This window comes from Artemia sp. Qi Xiang Cuo, chromosome 5, assembly GCF_049724085.1.
Source record: "Artemia sp. Qi Xiang Cuo chromosome 5, ASM4972408v1, whole genome shotgun sequence".
Taxonomy (NCBI): Eukaryota; Metazoa; Arthropoda; class Branchiopoda; order Anostraca; family Artemiidae; genus Artemia; species Artemia sp. Qi Xiang Cuo.
In genome coordinates this window covers 40,031,526-40,050,362 of record NC_142798.1, presented here as the reverse complement: position 1 = coordinate 40,050,362, position 18,837 = coordinate 40,031,526, and the positions used below count along the sequence as shown (strand labels likewise).

Here is an 18,837-nt window from a genome sequence, read left to right as displayed (position 1 = left end):
TCTATGACAAAGCTTTCTATATAAACCTTATATGCCCCCAGGGCATAACTTACAACCCTTATCCTGAGGGCCGTGGGGGGGGGGAGGGGTTGTCATCCTCAAAGACTTAGCTTTCAACTACGTTGAACAAAATGGCTATATCAAAATTTTGATTGGATGTGTTTGGAGAAAGGGTGGGCGTGAGAGGGGGTTTAGTTGCCCTCCAATCACTTTCGACTACTAAAAACGGCAGTAGTCCTTAGAATTTCAAATCAAATGAGCTTTTTTTTGAGTTTCTGCGAAAAAATTCTCCTTATAAATCTCACAAGGACCCAGAGTACAGCAAAAAACCCTTGTTCTAAGGTCTGTGGGAGACTGTATTCCTCAAAAACATAATCTATTTTTGGAAATCCACTATGTTGAACAAAATAGCTGCCTGAATATTTTGATCGGGTGAGTTTGGGGACATGGTAGGCGTGGAAGGGGTGTTAGTTGCCTTCCAATCACTTTTAACTATTAAAAAGGGTACAAGCCACTCCAATTTCCAATTGAATGAGCCCTTTCCGAAGTTTCTAAGACAACTTCTTCCATACGAAGTGCCCTGCTCTCGAGGAAAAAAAAAATAAATAATACTTTGTGCCAACATTGTTCTTATATACCCTCAGGGCATAACTTAAAACCCTTCCCCTTAGGGTTGTGGGGGAGTGTCCTCCTCAAAACATTTTTTCTATCTGGAAATCAACTAGCCTACGCTGAAAAAAATGGCTATCTCAAAATTTTTATTGGATGTGTTTGAGGGAATGATGGGCGTGGGCGGGGGGGGGGGGGGGCTAGTCTTGCGCTGCCTATGATGAACAATTTCCCCTCATAAATCTAAATTCAATTAAATACTTTTAGGCAGTACTGAAACTTTGTTTCAAACTTGTTTGAAAAAAAACAAAAAAAAAAAACAGTCTTAACAAATAAGAATGTATTAATAATTCAACTATTAAAAACCAAATTAAAAAAAAAAACTTTCGTCCCAACGCTAACCAGAGCAAGTAATCACATCCCCAAATCCGCTAATACGTTAGGGAAGGGGGCGCGCCCCCCACCTGGATCCGCCTCTGCATGGCAGTGTAGATCATTTGGATCATTAAGTGACTAAACATACATTGCCCTGTTAATGTACTTGTATTCAGCTATTAATACAAGTAAAATAGGACTAAAAATGTCATTGAGTCGGCAAGCAAGAAGGAGAGAGGGAGATTTGGACCCATATCTTAGCATTTTTTATTAAAGATATATATTAAATTTGTATTATCATTATTGTGTCCCCACCCTCGAAACGAAAAAAATCCAGCGAACATGCCGGATACCGTTCCTTTAAATACTTAGATTTCTGCAATATATATTATAATCTCTTGTATTTTCCATAGAATTCACCTGTTTTTTTTTATCCCTCACCTCCCCCCCCCCTCCTCACAAAAATCCTGCCTTGAGTAAACACAATGGTATTTTGTAATTGAGATATGCAAAAACAATTGACTTAAAAGAAAAAAGTAAACCGTGGTTTTCCAGCTAAGAATTATTAACTTAAACGATGATGAAATGACCATTGGATCAGAAAACCTTATTTTTTCTCCTAATCTTTGAGGGATTAGTGGATCTATGAAAAGAGCAATGTGTTAGCTGTACTTACACTGGCGCGGTATTCGTAAGCCTTCATTGTCAGCTATAGTAACATCATGATGTGCTCCATGGAAGAGATATGACACCTTGAGCTGCTTTTCCTCTCCAAGACATGGGTCAAAAAATCCAGGTAACTGAACCTGAAATTTATACAAAAGATTAGTGTGCTGATTTTCTTTTTGCATCAAATGGCACGACAACGTTTCGTTGATGTTATAAACAATTATTAAACAATTATAATTATAAGACTAGTATACCAGAGCAGGCATCCACAGGGAGGGGGGGGGGGGCATCTATTGAAAAGGCTTTGAAATTTTAGAGAAATCCGGTGGAATCTCCGAGAAATAAATATAAAATCATCACTGAGGGTAAAAGCCTACTTAGAACAATTTTTTTTTTAGAAAATTGTGATGTTTTTTATATAAGGGGATTTAAATGGAGAGTCGACTAAATCCACAGACAAACATTAGAGAAAATTTACAAATACCACACACCGCTGATTTGATTATAACAAAATAATATCTGCCATTAAAATAACATTTTTTTTGCTTGTGGAGAATGTGGTTAAGTACATGGTAACACAAAATTCATTAAACTGGCTTCCTAAAACATATCAAATGGCCAATAACTTAACACCAAATGATTCTCTAATTTCAAAGCTTTTATTTCCCTCTCTCATGTTAGATTAAGTAGGGGAAATAAAGGTATTAATTGTTAGCGCATTTTTTTTTAATATGATAACACTTTTAATGTTTTTTGTTTTTTTTGAAGACATTTGGTCAGTACAGAAAACTATTTTTAAAAGGTATAGTTTCTTACAAGATTAGAACGAGCTTTTAAGGGTAAAACTACTATTTTAATGGCTAGCATCACCTTTACTGAGGATGACTATGTGGTCATTGATCGTCGCTTATATTTAATAGCAATATTTTCCCTGGGATTTCATTTTCGAGGAAAAAAGTATGCATACTGGTTTTATCCAGAGTAGCTCCCAGGACTATCGGTAAAATTTAAAGTCCATGATGGTGGAACGAAAAAAAGGCAAAAAAATATATTTTCCTTTACAATTAATCTTCAGTAGAGGTTTATTGTAGCGAAGATCCGAGAAAATTGTGGTCAGTTATCGGTATTGATAGAGTATATTTTGTCACGTGCACGGAGTTAATTTTGGGAGGGAAAGGAGACGGGGCGTAGGAAAAAAAAGAGGCAAAAACAGGTGAACAGCGGATAAATCGCACATAGGAAATTATGAGGAAAGATGTAAAGTACTGATATTTTGCAAAGGAGCCACACTTGAAGCCTTCCATCTTCTTACCCTGCGTGTCTGCACACTCGTAAGTATTTTTCTTAAAATCGCTTAAGCAAAGGCAATTCTTACAATAACTGGTGGTTATGAGGGAGATTCTGTATGCGACAAGAAGTTTATTAAAACTAATATATAACGAAGTGTTGTCACTTGATATAGTTATTTAATCAGTGGCGTAGCTAGAGGGGGGGGGGGGTGACTTTCCCCGTCGGAGCCTCTGAGGGAGCACCAAACTGAGATTTTTCGTTTACTTATATTGTGGTAGTGACATTTGGGGGGGGGGGCAAACCGATATTGTCCCCGGGCACTGAAAACCCTAGCTGCGCCTCTGTATTTACTGGCAAATACCTATCAAATCAAGTGTCTCTCTGTTTGAAACCTTCAGGTCGAAATGATATTGAACCATCAGGACGAAGAGGGTTTACTATTTAAATCGTTGAAAAATATCACTAAAAAAATACACAATTCAGAAATTCCTTGCAGTTCCAGAGAAGTATCTGATTCTATACCATATATTTTACATATGTTTATGAACTATAGGTAGAATATTCCAGAATCCCTTCTTTCGTCATTCTTTTGATTTCCCATTGGCTGCTCAAATTTATATACGGGAGGATTTTTTAGGGTAGAAATGCTGGGGGGAGAGGGGTTGGTCCCGAGGGAACACGCCGGAACCCAAATGCCTATATATTTTTGTAGGAATGTAAGAAAAAACAAGCTGGTATTTATAACTGCACTAATCTGCTTAAATTCTATAAAGAAAAAGTGCTTGACTAAATGTACATTTAACAAGACAGCACACTAAATCCTTTACTTAAAAAACAAAAACAACGCACCTTTGAAATTATTTTTGAAACGAGTTAAGAATCCTTGAATGCGAAACGGCGAATAAAAAAAAACGTAAATGGTAAGACTATTTTTTTTAAAGATAAGCATACCATAAACTACTTTTAGTATATACGAGTGTATTCTTAACCTAAAAGACGTATTTTAACCCAATCAAAATTATTTTATATATATATATATATATATATATATATATATATATATATATATATATATATATATATATATATATATATATGTATATATATATATATATATATATATACGTATATATTTTTGCTCGGTTTGCTAAGATGGCTGAAACTGAAACAATTAAGTTTGTTTTCTGGATAAAACGAACCTTTGAATTTTCATGTAAAATCAGTTTCGAATCCTTGACTAAACATTGCAAAGGTATAGTAGTACATATAATATCTGGAGCTCTTTGGTCGTAATCTCCCACGAGACGACCGTAAAGTGCGTTGATTATAACAAGACCCTTTTTGCTTTCTTCTTCGGCTACTATTCTTTCATAAGTTGATCGCATCAATTCAATTGCAGCCTCCGCTTCCCTTTTTTTCTTGACTAATCTATAACAAAGATTATTTATAATAAGGGATCTGAAGAAATTTATCAATAACTAACTTAAAGTTAAGAGACTGTTCTAACAGATAAAGACGGTAATTTTATCAATGAAAACCTCCCTGGCAAAATGACCCGTTGCATTCTGGCTGCTCTCTCAGATTGAAAGCGAAATTTTCTAAAGTATTCCTAGAAAAAATTCTCGAAAAGAAATTACTCCTTTGGATATCATAAAAAAAAAACAGACTTTGATTTACCAAATAGTAATGTGCGGCCCATTTATTATGTGCTATGATACTTTTTTCTGCCACATGAAACTCAAAGTATGATGGCAAAAAAATGTGTTGTTTGCCAATCCAATCACAAAATGAAAGTTCTAGGATCCTCTATAAGATTGGAACCGAAAGGAGGACAACCAATCAGCTTTTGCAAAGTTTTTTGCCCCAGGCACAACCGGAGTGCGGCAAGGAATTAGATCTAATTTCAAGATTAATCATAGCAGTTGAAAGGTAAAAAAAAATCTCTCTGGGGAAAGAATGATCCGTGCAGTACCGAAGACCTCGGCCAAAATTTATGCAAATACACCATTTAAAACAGACACTTCGTAGATACGTATAAAGAGAAAGGAGGACATGTTACACTAAAAATTACCACCATAGGCGATGACGAATTAGGTAACTTTGTCCCCCAGATCATTTTGCAGATTTGGTGATTTTTCTTGGAAAATAGCATTTGTTTGTCAAAAGTGGTGCTTTTTAACTTACTTCAAAAATGATCACTCAAACTTCAAGTAACTCACTATAATTTGTTTGTGCTGCAAAGTTTCTTTTGAACTTGAAATTACTAGCATCACAGACACTCGCCCGAGTTTCGTCACATTTCCTTCAGAATGTCAACTTACGCAACATAAATTATTTGCATCGAATAGTTGCATCAGGCGCATCATCTGTTTTTGGAAATAAGCGAGATATATTCACCCGGCGCCAAGACAACCTATCATAATTTAGGCTAACATGCTGGGACGATTTCTGCGAATAACTTCGAAAGTAAAACAACACTGAGGTTATTTTAACATTTGTATTGCAACTTTTTCGAGTACAGATGTAATTTACGATCGAACCAAGTATTATGTTGTAACACAAAGAACAAAAAAGACCAGTTATGAAGTAATGGACAAACCGAAAATCTAATATTTTTAAAAACACTCAATTAATTTAAAGACGAAAAAAGGAGGTACACTTACTCTGTTTTATAGAGTTCCTTTTGTTTCTCAAGCTCTAGAATCTTTTGTCTTTTCTTGTAGGGATCCAGTATAAGTTTTGAAATGACGAAATAACATCCAACAGGAACTAAAGTCCCATAAAAAATTGCACTGGGAACAATTTCTTCGCACAAGTGAATTGGGAAGTTGTAAATTTGATTGGATCGAGCCAACCTATAACAAATTTCTATAAACGCTTCTCTATTCATAACTGAACACCTTTTTCTGATCCCTCTATGAGTGACAGTTTACCCTGAATATACCACTTTGTTTTAATTTGAAGTGATGACTCTCATCAATCTTTAACATCATTAAAATCTTCACCCGCCAGAACAGAAGAAGAAAGAGATCAGAAGGTCCCTTTCTTCCGAAGACAAAGTAAAAATAGAAATAAAAATTCCAGCTTCGAAACAACAGTTACTGAAAGGAGACTAGCAAAGATTTCTATCAGTATACAGGTACTTTCTTTATGTACGTTTTACAGTAGCTGTTTTTCTTCTTTTTTGTTCCCTCTCTTTTATCTTAGTTCTCCTTTCTTACTCTCTCCACTTCAGAGTAGGCACATACATGGTTAGATCTTCACATTTGTGCGCTTTAACCTATCATTTCTTATATTTTTTTAAAGTTAACCTTTTCTTCGCATCCTTTTGCAGAATATTGTCAGAGAATACTGAAACCTATAGTTTTCACTAACATGAAAATACAGAAAATATGTAGCTCTGCTTAATGGACACATTACATAAAATATTCTGATCCTGTTCGTGAAGCCTGCTAGAAAAGAATATGGGAGAATATCGGATATATAAATTAATTGGCTGTCCTGACACAAAAACTTTTAATAACAGACTACCGCCTACTCATTATGCAAAGCGTTCATTACCAGAAGCATTCTTCAGAGTTTCATGTGCCTCAAAACTTGTTCCCCAATATTCACATTTTTCAAAGAGCAACATGTGCCTTGAAACAGATGTTCGAGTCAAATTTCTTTCCTCTCAAAAAGAAGATTTGGCCAAGGTTACAAGCTACTATTACCACTACTAATAACAATAATTCATTGAAACCCTAAGCCACCTGAGGCTAACAAAATTGCACACGCTCCTCCTCCGCCCCCCCCCAGGTCGGTTCCCGAGCGCACGATATTTGAGTTGGCTATCTATCCTCCTTCATCCTTAGAACATGGCCTGGTTATGTTAACATTTCTGTCATTAGGGCCTGCCTATAGCCCTAGCAAGCGGGATTATCAAGACTTACATAAAGATTACTGTTTGATTTACGGTCGGTCAAGTACCTAAAACTATCCTTAGACAATTCCTCTGGAAAACATTCAACATATCTTCCTGAACTTCGAAGTACTCGTGTTTCAGAGCCATACTTGACCACTGTCAGGTTATTTGAGTCAAGATTATCTGGAATTCCAGTGCACCCTCCATTTATATAAGTCACAAAATAAGGCACTTTCAATATCATAAATTAGTGACCAATAATGTCAAGACTGACTGTCGGAGGTTAACAAAGCCTAGAAGTCACTGAATCCTCTTTAACTTGCCATATCAATAACACTAATTCAGGGCTGAAATCAAAAGGCTTCAACTGATCTGTAAATGTAAAGGAAGATATCACTCAGAAATCAAATTACCTCGGTATCATCTACCCGAGCGTATGATAGCTGCTTTGGGACTTTCTTGGAATTGGTTCCGCCTAAGTGAATTGTTCACTTTATAAATTTTAGTGAAACAATGGGGTCAAATCAATACATATGAGCCAATAATCTTGATATTTTAGTGACGCTGAATAGCTAATTGGTATTTCAATACCCCAAAGCTCATCTGTTGAGTACATTCTAACGGTATTCGCACGGCCTATGAGAGGATTTTGCAAAAACGTCTACATAAAACGAATGAGCCGGATTACTATCGGTGTTATATTCTTACTAGCGACATATTCAATATTATCTATAAATATATAGGCGAAAGGGTGATCAGGTCAATTATCAAAAGATTAATCATCCAGAAGGCACTAACCAAACCGATTCCATATTAAGTTTCGGTTACTACGTTCCAGAGTGGGAAACAGGTTGGCAAAAATAAAACATGATCCCCTCAAATTTTCATTGGTCCTGATTTGTTAAATAGTAGCTGTTCTGATTAAGAAGGATTCAAAAAATAATATCATACAAACCAAGTTGGAAGGATAATTCGACCAGCTTACATTTTTTAGAGGGAGGGGGGCTCTATCAGATTTAACAGGTACCTTTTCAGAAGGGAAATACATTTTTAGCTTTATATCGATGTTATGATCTTGTATTGTAAAAAAAAAAAATCAGCATATGAGTACTTTTTTGCTGAAACGCAGCTTATTCAGACTATTTAAAAATTATGTGAAGTGTTGTGACTCTTAATGGCTCTCTTGACATATTCCAATGTTTTACAAAATAACCAAAAACAAGACACCACGAATAGAAAACAGTAACATTAAGACAACAGTTAAAACGATGTTTCAAGAGCTTAAAAAAGAGTTGTATTGACAACAGTAAAGATTTAATCATGAGTATTTCCCTTCAGAATGGTATATATTCTCTTCTTGAAACTAACGAGTTGAAAGAAGTTGTTATTGACTAATAAGGTAAAGCTCATAGTCAAAAGGACCACGAGCGTCTTTCAAATTGGAGAAGTTTATGGCAACAGGGAGAAATTTTTCTGCTTAGATGTATTTTGTATTTGCTAATTTAAAGAGCTATCATGTCACTGAAAAATGAACGTCAAATTATACTACTTTTACAATCACAAAGATAACACACAAAATTGGGTCGAATAGATAAGTAAATTTATTCTTTTTCTAGTTGTTACTAACCTCCGTACACTTCTCTTGTCCAATATAACCATCAGAAACATTTATTCACCAGAAAAACAAACTATGTTCTGGCCTTGGGAAGGCATAGGGGTTTTGAGCCCAACTTATGTTAATTTCTGCTCGTTTTGAGTTTGACTCTGTTATAATTTCTGTTCGTTTTGGGTTTTATTTATTTATCGATGCTGATTTGTGGTAGTTTCACGCTTGGTAGATTATTTGATTATATTTTTGCCTATTTTTGGTTTAATGGATTTCTTTTAGTATCTTTAAAAAAATTATTCTGTGAAAAAAGTTTGTTTAATTAATTTCTCTTTGTTTTTTATTGACGTAGTCTTTTTCAGGGATAAAGAAAATAATGCTTTAAATCTTTTCGTTTTTTTAAGTCTTTATAGTTTGGCCTGCTATTTGTATGCTGGAAAAGAATTTTAAGCAATTCTTAACAACATGCACCCTTTTAAAAATCTGGACACACAAAGTAGTGTTTAATTTAGTTTCATACCTCCTCTAGTTGACCTGAAATAGAAAACTTGATACCATCCGCAAAAAAATATGTTTACTTTCTTTGACGGCTTGGATACACTTACACTATTTTGATTGGTTAAATTTTAAGAGCAGAAATAGCCCCGAAAGTTTGAACATAATACCCTCAGTCGTTCTTGGGATTACTGCTACGATGCCTTATTGGGAATAGCATTAACACAGTGCATTTTGATTTAATCTTAAGGCAACATTTAGTTTTTAAACATAATGGGCAAATGGGAGGGTGGGCGTGGGAGGGGGATTAGTTGCCCTCCAATCACTTTCGACTATTAAAAAGGGCATCAGCCCTTTCTAATTTCAATCGAATGAGCCCTTTTCTAAGTTCTTAGGACAACTCCTTCGATACTAAGTGCCCTGGTCTAAACAACAACAACAAAAATAATACATTATACCCACATCAATCTTTACTATAAATTGTCAAGCCTTCCAATCACTTTCGGCTATTAAAAAGGGCACTAGGCCTTTCGATTTCCAATCGAATGAGCCCTTTCTGAGTTTCTACGACAACGCTTTCTAAAAACACCTTATATACCCCCAGCGCATAAATTACAGACCTTACCCAAAGGGCTGTTAGGGTGGTTGTCATCCTCTAAGACCTAACTTCAAGAACTTTCAATTATGTCAAAAAAATGGCTCTGTCAAAATTTTGATTGGATGTGTTTGGGGAAATGGTGGGCGTGAGAGGGGCGTTAGTCGCTCTCCAATCACTTAACTTTCAACTACGTTGAACAAAATGGCTATCTCTAAACTTTGATTGAATATTTTTGGGGAAATGGTGGGCGTTAGAGGGGGGTTGATTACTCTCCACTCATTTTCGACTATTAAAAAGGGCAATTTCAATTTCCAAACAAATGAGCCCTTTTAAAAATTTCTGCAACAACTTTCTATATAAACCATATATGCCCCCAGGGCATAACTTACAACCCTTGACCTTAGGGCTGTAGGGGGGAGGGGGGCTTGTCATCCTTAAAGACCTAATTTCCAAAACTTTCAACTACGTTGAATAAAATGGCTATCTAAAAATTTTGATTGTATTTGTTTGGGGGAAAGGTGGGCGTGAGAGGGGGGTTAGTTGCCCTCAAATCACTTTCGACTATTTAAAAGGGCACTAGGCCTTTGAATTTCTAATCGAATGAGCCATTTTTCAAGTTTCTACGACAAAGATTTCAATAAAAACCTTATATGCCCCCAGGGCATAAATTATAACCCTTGCCCTGAAGACTGTGGGGGAGTGTCCTGCTCAAAAGCATAATTTCCTGAACTTTCAACTGCATGGAACAAAATGGCTATCTCAAAGTTTTGATTGGATGTGGTTGGGGAAATGGTGGGCGTGAAGGGGTGTTAGTTGCCTTCCAATCACTTTCGACTATTAAAAAAGGCACTAGCCATTTCAATTTCCAATCGAATTAGCCCTTTTTGAAGTTTCTACGACAACGTGTTCGCTAAAAACCTTAAATGCCCCCAGGGCATAGCTTACAACTCTTGCCCTGAGTGCTGTGGGGGGGGGGGGGGTCTCATCCGTAAAGACTTAATTCCCAGAACTTAAAACTACGTTGAACAAAATGGGTATCTCAAAATTTTTATTGGATATGTTTGGGGAAAAGCTGGGCGTGAGAGGGGGGTTCGTTGCCCTCCAATCACTTTCGACTATTAAAAAGGGCACTAGCCTTTTAAATTTCCAATCGAATGAGCCTTTTTTAAGTTTCTACACCAACGCTTTCTATAAAAACCTTATATGCCCCCAGGGCATAACTTACAACATTTGCCCTGAGGGCTGTGCGGGAGTGTCCTCTTCAAAAACATTATTTCTATCTGGAAATCAACTACGCTGAACAAAAAGGCTATCTCAAAATTTTGATTGCATGTGTTTCGGGAAATGGTGGGCGTTGAAGGGGTGCTAGTTGCCTTCCAATAACTTTCGACTATTAAAAAGGGCACAAGCCACTCCAAGTTCCAATTGAATGAGCCCTTTTCGAAGTCTCTACGACAACTTTTTCGGTTCGAAGTGCCCTGCTCTAAAGGAAAAAAAATAATAAATAATACATTGTGTCAACATCGTTCTTATATGCCCCCAGGGTATAACTTTAAACCCTAGCCCTGAAAGTTGTCGGGAAATGTTCTCGTCAAAAACATATTTTCTATCAGGAAATCAACTACCCTTTACAAAATGACTATCTCAAAATTTTTATTGGTTGTCTTTTGGTAAATGGTGGGCGTGGAAGGGGTGTTAGGTGCCTTCCAATCACTTTCGAATATTGAAAAGGGCACAAGCCACTCGAATTTCCAATCGAAGGAGCCCTTTGCGAAGTTTCTACGACAAATCCTTCGATACGAAGTGCCCTGGTCTAAGACCAAGAAAAAAAAATAATACATTGTGCCAACATCATTCTTTACTAAGGCAGCGCTGTTGCACTGCCTATGATAGATCGGTGATAATAAAATTCATTAGGATTACTACTTTTGAACATAGATAACGAATAAACGATTTAAGAGAAGAAAGCGGACAAGAAGTACCTAATTTTGAGTATCACTCCAGTAGGAGCTCCTATTGACATGGAAGCTCCCAAGAAGCTAAATTTCGAAATTTTTTTCACTACGCCGTACTCAAAGGATCCGCCATAGGTTCCAAACCTGAAAAAGGAGATAAATATAGGAGCTAAGCAAATATGCGAAATTAACAAAGAACATACGACAATTTTTTTTTTGTGCCCCTATTTCATCTTTTGTAGTACATACTAAAATTCTAATATACAAGCTTTTTTCCAAACATAATTATTCTGGGAATACGAAAAAAAAAACGTATTTCAGGTGCAAAAGGAGGAGTCTGGGAAAATATCTTCTTATCTACTTTGATGTCTATTACCATGACCCAGAAAATATTGAAATTTGAACCAGTATTAGTGATATCAATCACTGATTATTCTTACAATCATATATACATAATACTGATTTGAGCCTTTGATCTTATTACTAGTGCATTTATATAATCTATTTCCCTAAGTAAGTAAGTAACAATGGGTTTATTTAAAAAAAAAAATATATATATATTATATAGCTTCGTTCGATTCTAGCTTTGTTTTCGGTATAAATGTCGATATTTTACAAATATATTGTTCCATTCACCGTTTCCGGACAAGGATGTCGAGATATGATAATAAATATTTTCTTTTTTTTTAAATGAACTAAAAAGCAGAAAACAGTTTTTATCTCGAAAATCTATAAATGTGAGTGAAAACGATGAGCGCAGAACGGATTGGATTATACATAACACAGATATTAAATTCATCTAGCTTCTAAATACATAAATAAGTAAAAATTAAATGAGTTGAGCAAACGAGTTAACAAGATCAAATTACATAAAGCCCAGTCTGTTTTGCGCGCTTCGTTTTCACTTGAATTCATGATTCGCGAGACGAAAATTATTTTTCACTTTTTGCTCCATTTTGAAAAGGGGTTTTAACAAAATATATATATTTAATTATTTTCTAATTTTTAGCCTTTACTAAGACCAAAAAAAGGTTTAATGTTCTTAAAGACAAAAATTCGTCCTATCTAAGATATAAACCTAACTTACTACAACCACAGGCAAGTGTCCTAACCGCTGCCCTATCAAGTCTTGTGTAATAGTGTTTGTTTTATAATTTTGCTGTATCAAACTTATGGTTCATTGCCAGCCTGACACTTCATCTAAATCTAGCAGCAAAACTCGTCTTATCATGCGTTTTGAGACTCCTCCTACTTATGCTCAAGGCTTTCAAACTTCAGAAGTCTCTAATTTAAGTCTGCAGACTATATATGGAAAATATTAAGGAGTTTGGGGGGGGGGGGTACACAAGAGGGGGTATTTTTATGTTGTATTATTTTACTGTCATCCAGAGTGTGAAAATTCGGAAGTGGTCGAAAAGCAGACGATTTATGAAAAATGTTAAGGGGGCTGGGAAGGAGGATGTACAAGAGCGGGGAATTTTGATTATACATAATTGTTGTTTTATTAATCGTTATTGATGTTATATTAATATGAATCAAACATAGTAACTCCTTGTTTTTTTGACAGCTTGCATGAAACTAACAAGGCTAATATCTGGTATGGTGTCCAATATCAATTGGACAACTTTTCATAAACAACCATGTCGATTTAACGAATATCTAATTATTAGTTCACTTTTTCTCAAGTTCTTGATTTGGCTGTCATTTTCAGGAAGTATCATAAATCACTGTAGAATTGGGCTAGGAAATCGTTGGACAACTTCAACTTATAGTGGGTCTGTTTTAATATTAATGAAGGCTAGGAAATCGTTGGACAACTTCAACTTATAGTGGGTCTGTTAAAGATTAATGAAAGAAATTTCGATATTTTCGAAATAAATCAGCCACATTATTGAAATACAGGTATCCTAATACTAGACTAGGAGGGGGGTATAAACCCTTCCCCTTTGGTCATATACGCATTTTCTTCTTCAAATTAGTTGGGGCGAGCCAATACAATCTTTATTAATTTACATGTTTTGAAAAAGCGCGAAAAAGCGTGATTTACTTCACTACGTATTGCATTTTATTTATTGAGCTTAAAATTGGATGAGTCACTTTACCACATCTTCAATAAAGCAGATATTGAAGTTTACATCAAACTATGAAGATAAAGGGGAGGGGGGTTTCAACGGGTTCCGCTAGCTCTTTTTCAGATTCAACAGCATAAATAACCTAAATAGTGAGGTTTAGATCTGAAAGGTAATTCAAATTGGAATTGTGATCAATGACTTGCTATATGGACCTAAAAGTAGCTACATAGATTTTTTAAATTTCAAGCAAATAGCAAAAAGAAAATTTCCGGTTTCTATGACAAGTAGAAACAAATTCTCAAAAGTGCAAAACCTGAACATCTGAAATTGAGTTTTATAGCCTTATTCCTATGCTGCTTGACAGTTATTTTTCAAAAACCAAAATAGGGATTTTTTATCCCAATCGACTCATTTCATCTGCTTGCAATACTCAGCTTGGTGTCTGTCGACCCAAACAATAGGAAAATTTACACTCACTGGGCAACTATATTGAAAAAAAAACACATAAAGCACCGTCTTTTTCCCACAGAGAAGAAGAGGGTCAGAGATCCGAAAAAGACACGGCTCACCACTTTAAAAACGGCCTCTGGATTTTGAAAGTCCTGAAGACGGGGTACGATGAGACCAGCAATGGCTAGAAATTACCAAGCCATTTATACTGGAAAGAACCCTCTCGAACATAATATTTCGTCTTCCGGTAGACGACACAACGATCCTTGTGTGGTTTGGCTGTTACCCGGGCACAGATATTGTAGCACATGGAGTTATCTCTGCGGAATTATCTATAAATTTTTATAGATAATTCTATTAACATCCTATCTGTCAATTTTGTTTTGGTTTTTATGTCACGAATCATATCTCAACTTGAATATCTTGTAAAGAAAAAAAGAAGAAATAGTATGCAATGATTTTTCGGCAAATAGCCTCTTCTTTACAAACAAAACAGTATCAAAAGTCGAAGAATTAATACAACTCTGTGTGGCTCAAACAAATACAAACACTAGTTCTGAAATGACCGATGAAAAGCTTACATCAATGGTACAAAAACAACAGCATTTTTCATTGCAAAAACAATAAATATCCTATTGCACTGACTGCTACTTATGATAGTATTCTAGTAAAGGGGAACAAACTTACTGAAATGACGCTTTGAGTTTTAAACCATCACCATTGAATTTTTTCACACCATTTAATGACACAAAACTGTGAGGGATTCCAAGGTGTATTGTTCCAGAGAAGTTACCGTATTGCGTGTCTCGCACTATTTTGCTGCTCACGCCTGAGGTCAAACCAGCCTTCCACGTAAAGTAGCCTACAGTATTCTTGTCAAGCTGGCTTCCAAAAGCTATAATTTAATATACTATAACCATAATATACAAAAAAAAAAAATTACAAAATAGGCCACGCTCTAAACAGTATGACGTACTGGAACTTTTTCTGTTGTTGAAAATTTATGAGGAAAATTTTTAAGACCTCCAGCCTCTCAAAAAAATATTTTTAATATTATTAGAGGAGCACCCATTCGACAAAGCTATCAAAGAATGCTGGACTTGAATTAAAAAAGTTATCTGAAGGAACACAATGTTTTAAGATATGATAGCTGATAATAATGAAAATATCTTACGACATATTTGTCACCTTGAATGGAATTTTCAAAAATGATCCACTGCAACATAGCTGTACCAATTAATTTAAAACAAATCCTTTATTACATTAGGCCTTTTTCATTAGAAAAAACATAGTTAATAAGGAAAATACACGCACAAAACGAAAACAAATTAAACACAATGCATTTTGGTATGTTGAAACAAATTTGTCGGTCTTAAGAGTTAATGCATCTGGTGTTTTGAATCTTCTGCCAAGAATAAGCTAGCCTATGTGACATTTCTAATCTTTATAATAGACACCATACAGTTTAAACACATGATTGGAAGGCAGGAAGTTAGAAAATGGAAACTCAGGTAAATCTACAGTTAGTATTTAGGATTGCAAATATTAATTCTTTATTACCTGGGGTTAAATCTCTCAAATAATTATTTTCAACAAGATGAAGTCCAATTTTTAAGATGAAAAGGAAATAGCCAACTGGAACAAATAATGAAATAGTAAATATTGATAAACTTAAGCCTTCATTATTACAGAATTTTAAGAAGCTTGAAATTTTAGAAAATCTTGATTAAACTTTGTGAGAGAACAAGCGAAACATACCACCACTCCTACTGAGGCATTAGCTACACTAGTCTTAGTGCCACAATTTCAAATGACCTTTCTTCCTGTTTTGTTTTCATTTCTCGATAGCTATTTCACTTTATTCTGGATATTCTTGTATATAAATGCGCTTTTAAGTCCAGAAGAAAACTTAAATTCCTAAGCAGTACAGAAGGCAAAGATCACAATTTCCAAAAGAAAATTGATTTCATTGAAAAAAATTTTTTTTTCATTTCATGAAAAACAACAAGGAAAGACTTGGAAGATTTGATGTGTTTGCATTTTAAGTATTTGCAGTTTAGTAATTTTTTAGTTATTTGTTTAGTTATTCATTTTTCTTTGGTCAGTGTCAACCCTGGTCCATTCCCACGAGCTAGACAAATCTGTCTATTAGTTTGATTCAACCCTGATTATACAATTCATTTTAATGGAATTATGTATATATTTAGAAAAATAGTGGAATATTACGAATAACAAATATTGATTTAAAAGCAAAGAAAGCATGCAAGCATAGCAAAGAATGGGAACATAAGGGTCCTGCTGAAATATCCCTATCCCTGCAGAACTCAAACCGAGGTTTCTGTTTCTTCCTTTTGAATTGTAGGGCAATCTTGTTGCACTAAGGCAATTCTAATTTGGCTCATGGAAAGCTTGACGACGCATCTATAGGTATCGCAGTAAAATTTGGGATCTGGATTTAATGAGAAACAAGCACTGAAAAAGATAAAAGGTCTGGTATGACATTCTAAGAACCACTGGTTTCTTCGAATGACAATTTGATCGTCTGGATTCGTTTGAAAAGAGTATGGATTCGTCAAGGATTTCTTTTTAAAAGAGTAAGTGATAAGCAGGAAAATTGTCATATGCTATGGAATTCTGCGTATGCATTTCTACCATTGCTATTTGAGAACCACACTATTTTTTTTTCTCTTTTTAGTAACAAAATTTAAAGGTGGATCATAGCCAAATATTTTTTCGTTGTTCCTATCATCAAACTTGTATTAATACATTTTTTTTTAAAATAGCTTAGAAACAAATTTAAGAAAAAAATACCCAAACTCAAGAAACAAAATTTAGTTATTATACGTACAGAAGTGAATCATTTATATTTAAAGCAGCAGTTAAAAGTAAAGCTAAAAGCTAAAAAAAAGTTTATACCAAAAGCGTATGGTAAGAAAGCATACTTATCGAAAATTTATCCTTAAAAACGGAATTGTTTTGAAAAGTTCTTGGTATTTAAAGCAGGATATCTATGTTGCCAGAAATAAATCTGTTGCAGTTTGAATACAGAGTAAGAAAAGTCGTCTTATCATCCTGACAAAAAATCAAAGAAAACAACGAGTCTATGACCAGTAGGAAACAGTCACACGAATAACACGCAAAAGAAACAATCACAAAATATTTCACCTGTATCCTACTAGGTGTCTTCAGCTTTGAAACAGACTTAATCCAGAACATAATCCTTAAAAAAGAAAAGGAGAAAATCTAAAATAAAAAAGAATGAAATAAAACGACCAAATCAATTTATATACATTTGCTAATTTCTAATTTGTTAAATTTTTTACCCCCTTCTAGCCATAAACCTGTTGTTTTCTCAAGATTTCTTTCTTTGGTTTGTCATGGTAAGCCAGTTCAGCTTTAGGTATTTTAATATCCTGACAACTCATAATTTACTTGAGAGATAATCAATCATGGTAGGTCTACAAAATGGGTTCAACCTATAGAAATCTAGTGGTTTATAGGTCAGGAAACTAAAATCTACCAAATTAAAAACTTTTTGAAGACTAACTGAAATAAGATTTAGCTAACACCACGTAGTAGAAAACGACACCGACAGATCACCTTAGAGAAGATATCTATATCCATCTGTCAAATATGCGCAAGGCGTTGTTCAGTTTCAGTCTCAGTCTTCACTTTCGCTGTTCAGCTTTCAGGCAGATGACAACAACTAAAGTATTCTTCGACAGGTTCTAAGCAAAAGCCCTAATATTTCGTTCTTATCCTTTGTTTGTTCTACCTTTTAAGTACAGTCCTTTTAAATTCATAGAAATCAATTAGTTGATCTATTGATTTATCAATTCCAAATATTTCTTCAACAAACTAAAGAGATTTCTTTAAAATTACCAATACTCCTTTTAAAACTTTAAGGCAGGCATAAATTTTTAAGGCCTTTAAATGATATATAATGAGAATGAGAATTTTTGACAAAAAAAAGCTCTTTTTAGAATAGACAGTCATAAACGTATTCATTTTAGAAATATTTGTTTCTTTCCTGTAATCTCGATTACTCTTGTGATAATTTTTTATTTTTTTTATGTTCTGAGAAATAAAAACGAGCCACTCGAAATACATAAACTCTTCAGTAGAGCGCAAGTAACCCTTTAGCCTTTAGAAGGTTTCAGCTTTCACTCCCTGGTCGTTCTAAGTTTGAAATAACTATTGATTTTTGTTTCTGTTCGTTTTAGATTTAGTTTATTCACACATAATAATATCTGTTATTTTTAGCTTGACGTGAATATTGACATTAGTTTTTGTTCGTTTTAGGTTTCATTTAGCCGTTCATAATATTAGTTGTCCATTTTAACTTTGCACCATTGTATAACCTTATTTCTGTTTGCCTCGGGTTTAACTATCACTCTTTACTTTATTTTTTTTAAGTCGTCTGAAAAGCGTTTTTTTTTTTTTTTTTAATTAATCAAATAATAAGGGCAGATATGGTTTTGAATAATCCGATTTTCTTAAAAAGAAGACAACACCAAAAAAGGATATACGCACTTGCAAATAGGCCTGGTCGAAAAAGCATACCACCAGGTCTTCTTTTTGAGACTGTCATAAGACCACAGGTACAAAATACTCTTTGAGACAGCGATCGGTAAGCCCGTGCTGTGAAAGAAAGGCCATTTCCTGCTCCCATCTAAAATAAACATAACAGAACATTATCAAAAAGGAGCTAAGATGGAAAAAACAGTTGGTAGTCAGTTTAAAGCTTTATGTGTCCTTTCGTAGCAAACACTAATTCATTTCTCTTCATTTTTGAAAGCACTAGAAAATCCTTA

The 18,837-nt window shown here is 34.7% G+C and overlaps 1 protein-coding gene across 2 annotated transcripts in view; it reads right to left on the bottom strand.

Moving 5' to 3' along the window:
* LOC148952129 (dnaJ homolog subfamily C member 11) overlaps nt 1-18,837 on the bottom strand; it is a 63,839-nt gene that overhangs the window by 11,409 nt on the left and 33,593 nt on the right. The window contains exons 6-11 of one of the 2 annotated variants that reach the window (XM_089089575.1): nt 18,557-18,695; nt 14,711-14,918; nt 11,529-11,645; nt 5,607-5,798; nt 4,143-4,371; nt 1,661-1,790 (exon numbers count right to left, since the gene is read on the bottom strand). In XM_089089575.1, the coding sequence (XP_088945701.1) occupies nt 1,661-1,790; nt 4,143-4,371; nt 5,607-5,798; nt 11,529-11,645; nt 14,711-14,918; nt 18,557-18,695 (1,015 nt within the window). Of the gene's footprint in view, nt 1-1,646; nt 1,791-4,142; nt 4,372-5,606; nt 5,799-11,528; nt 11,646-14,710; nt 14,919-18,556; nt 18,696-18,837 lie in introns of those variants that run through there. The other variant, XM_089089576.1, reaches the window with a different exon arrangement.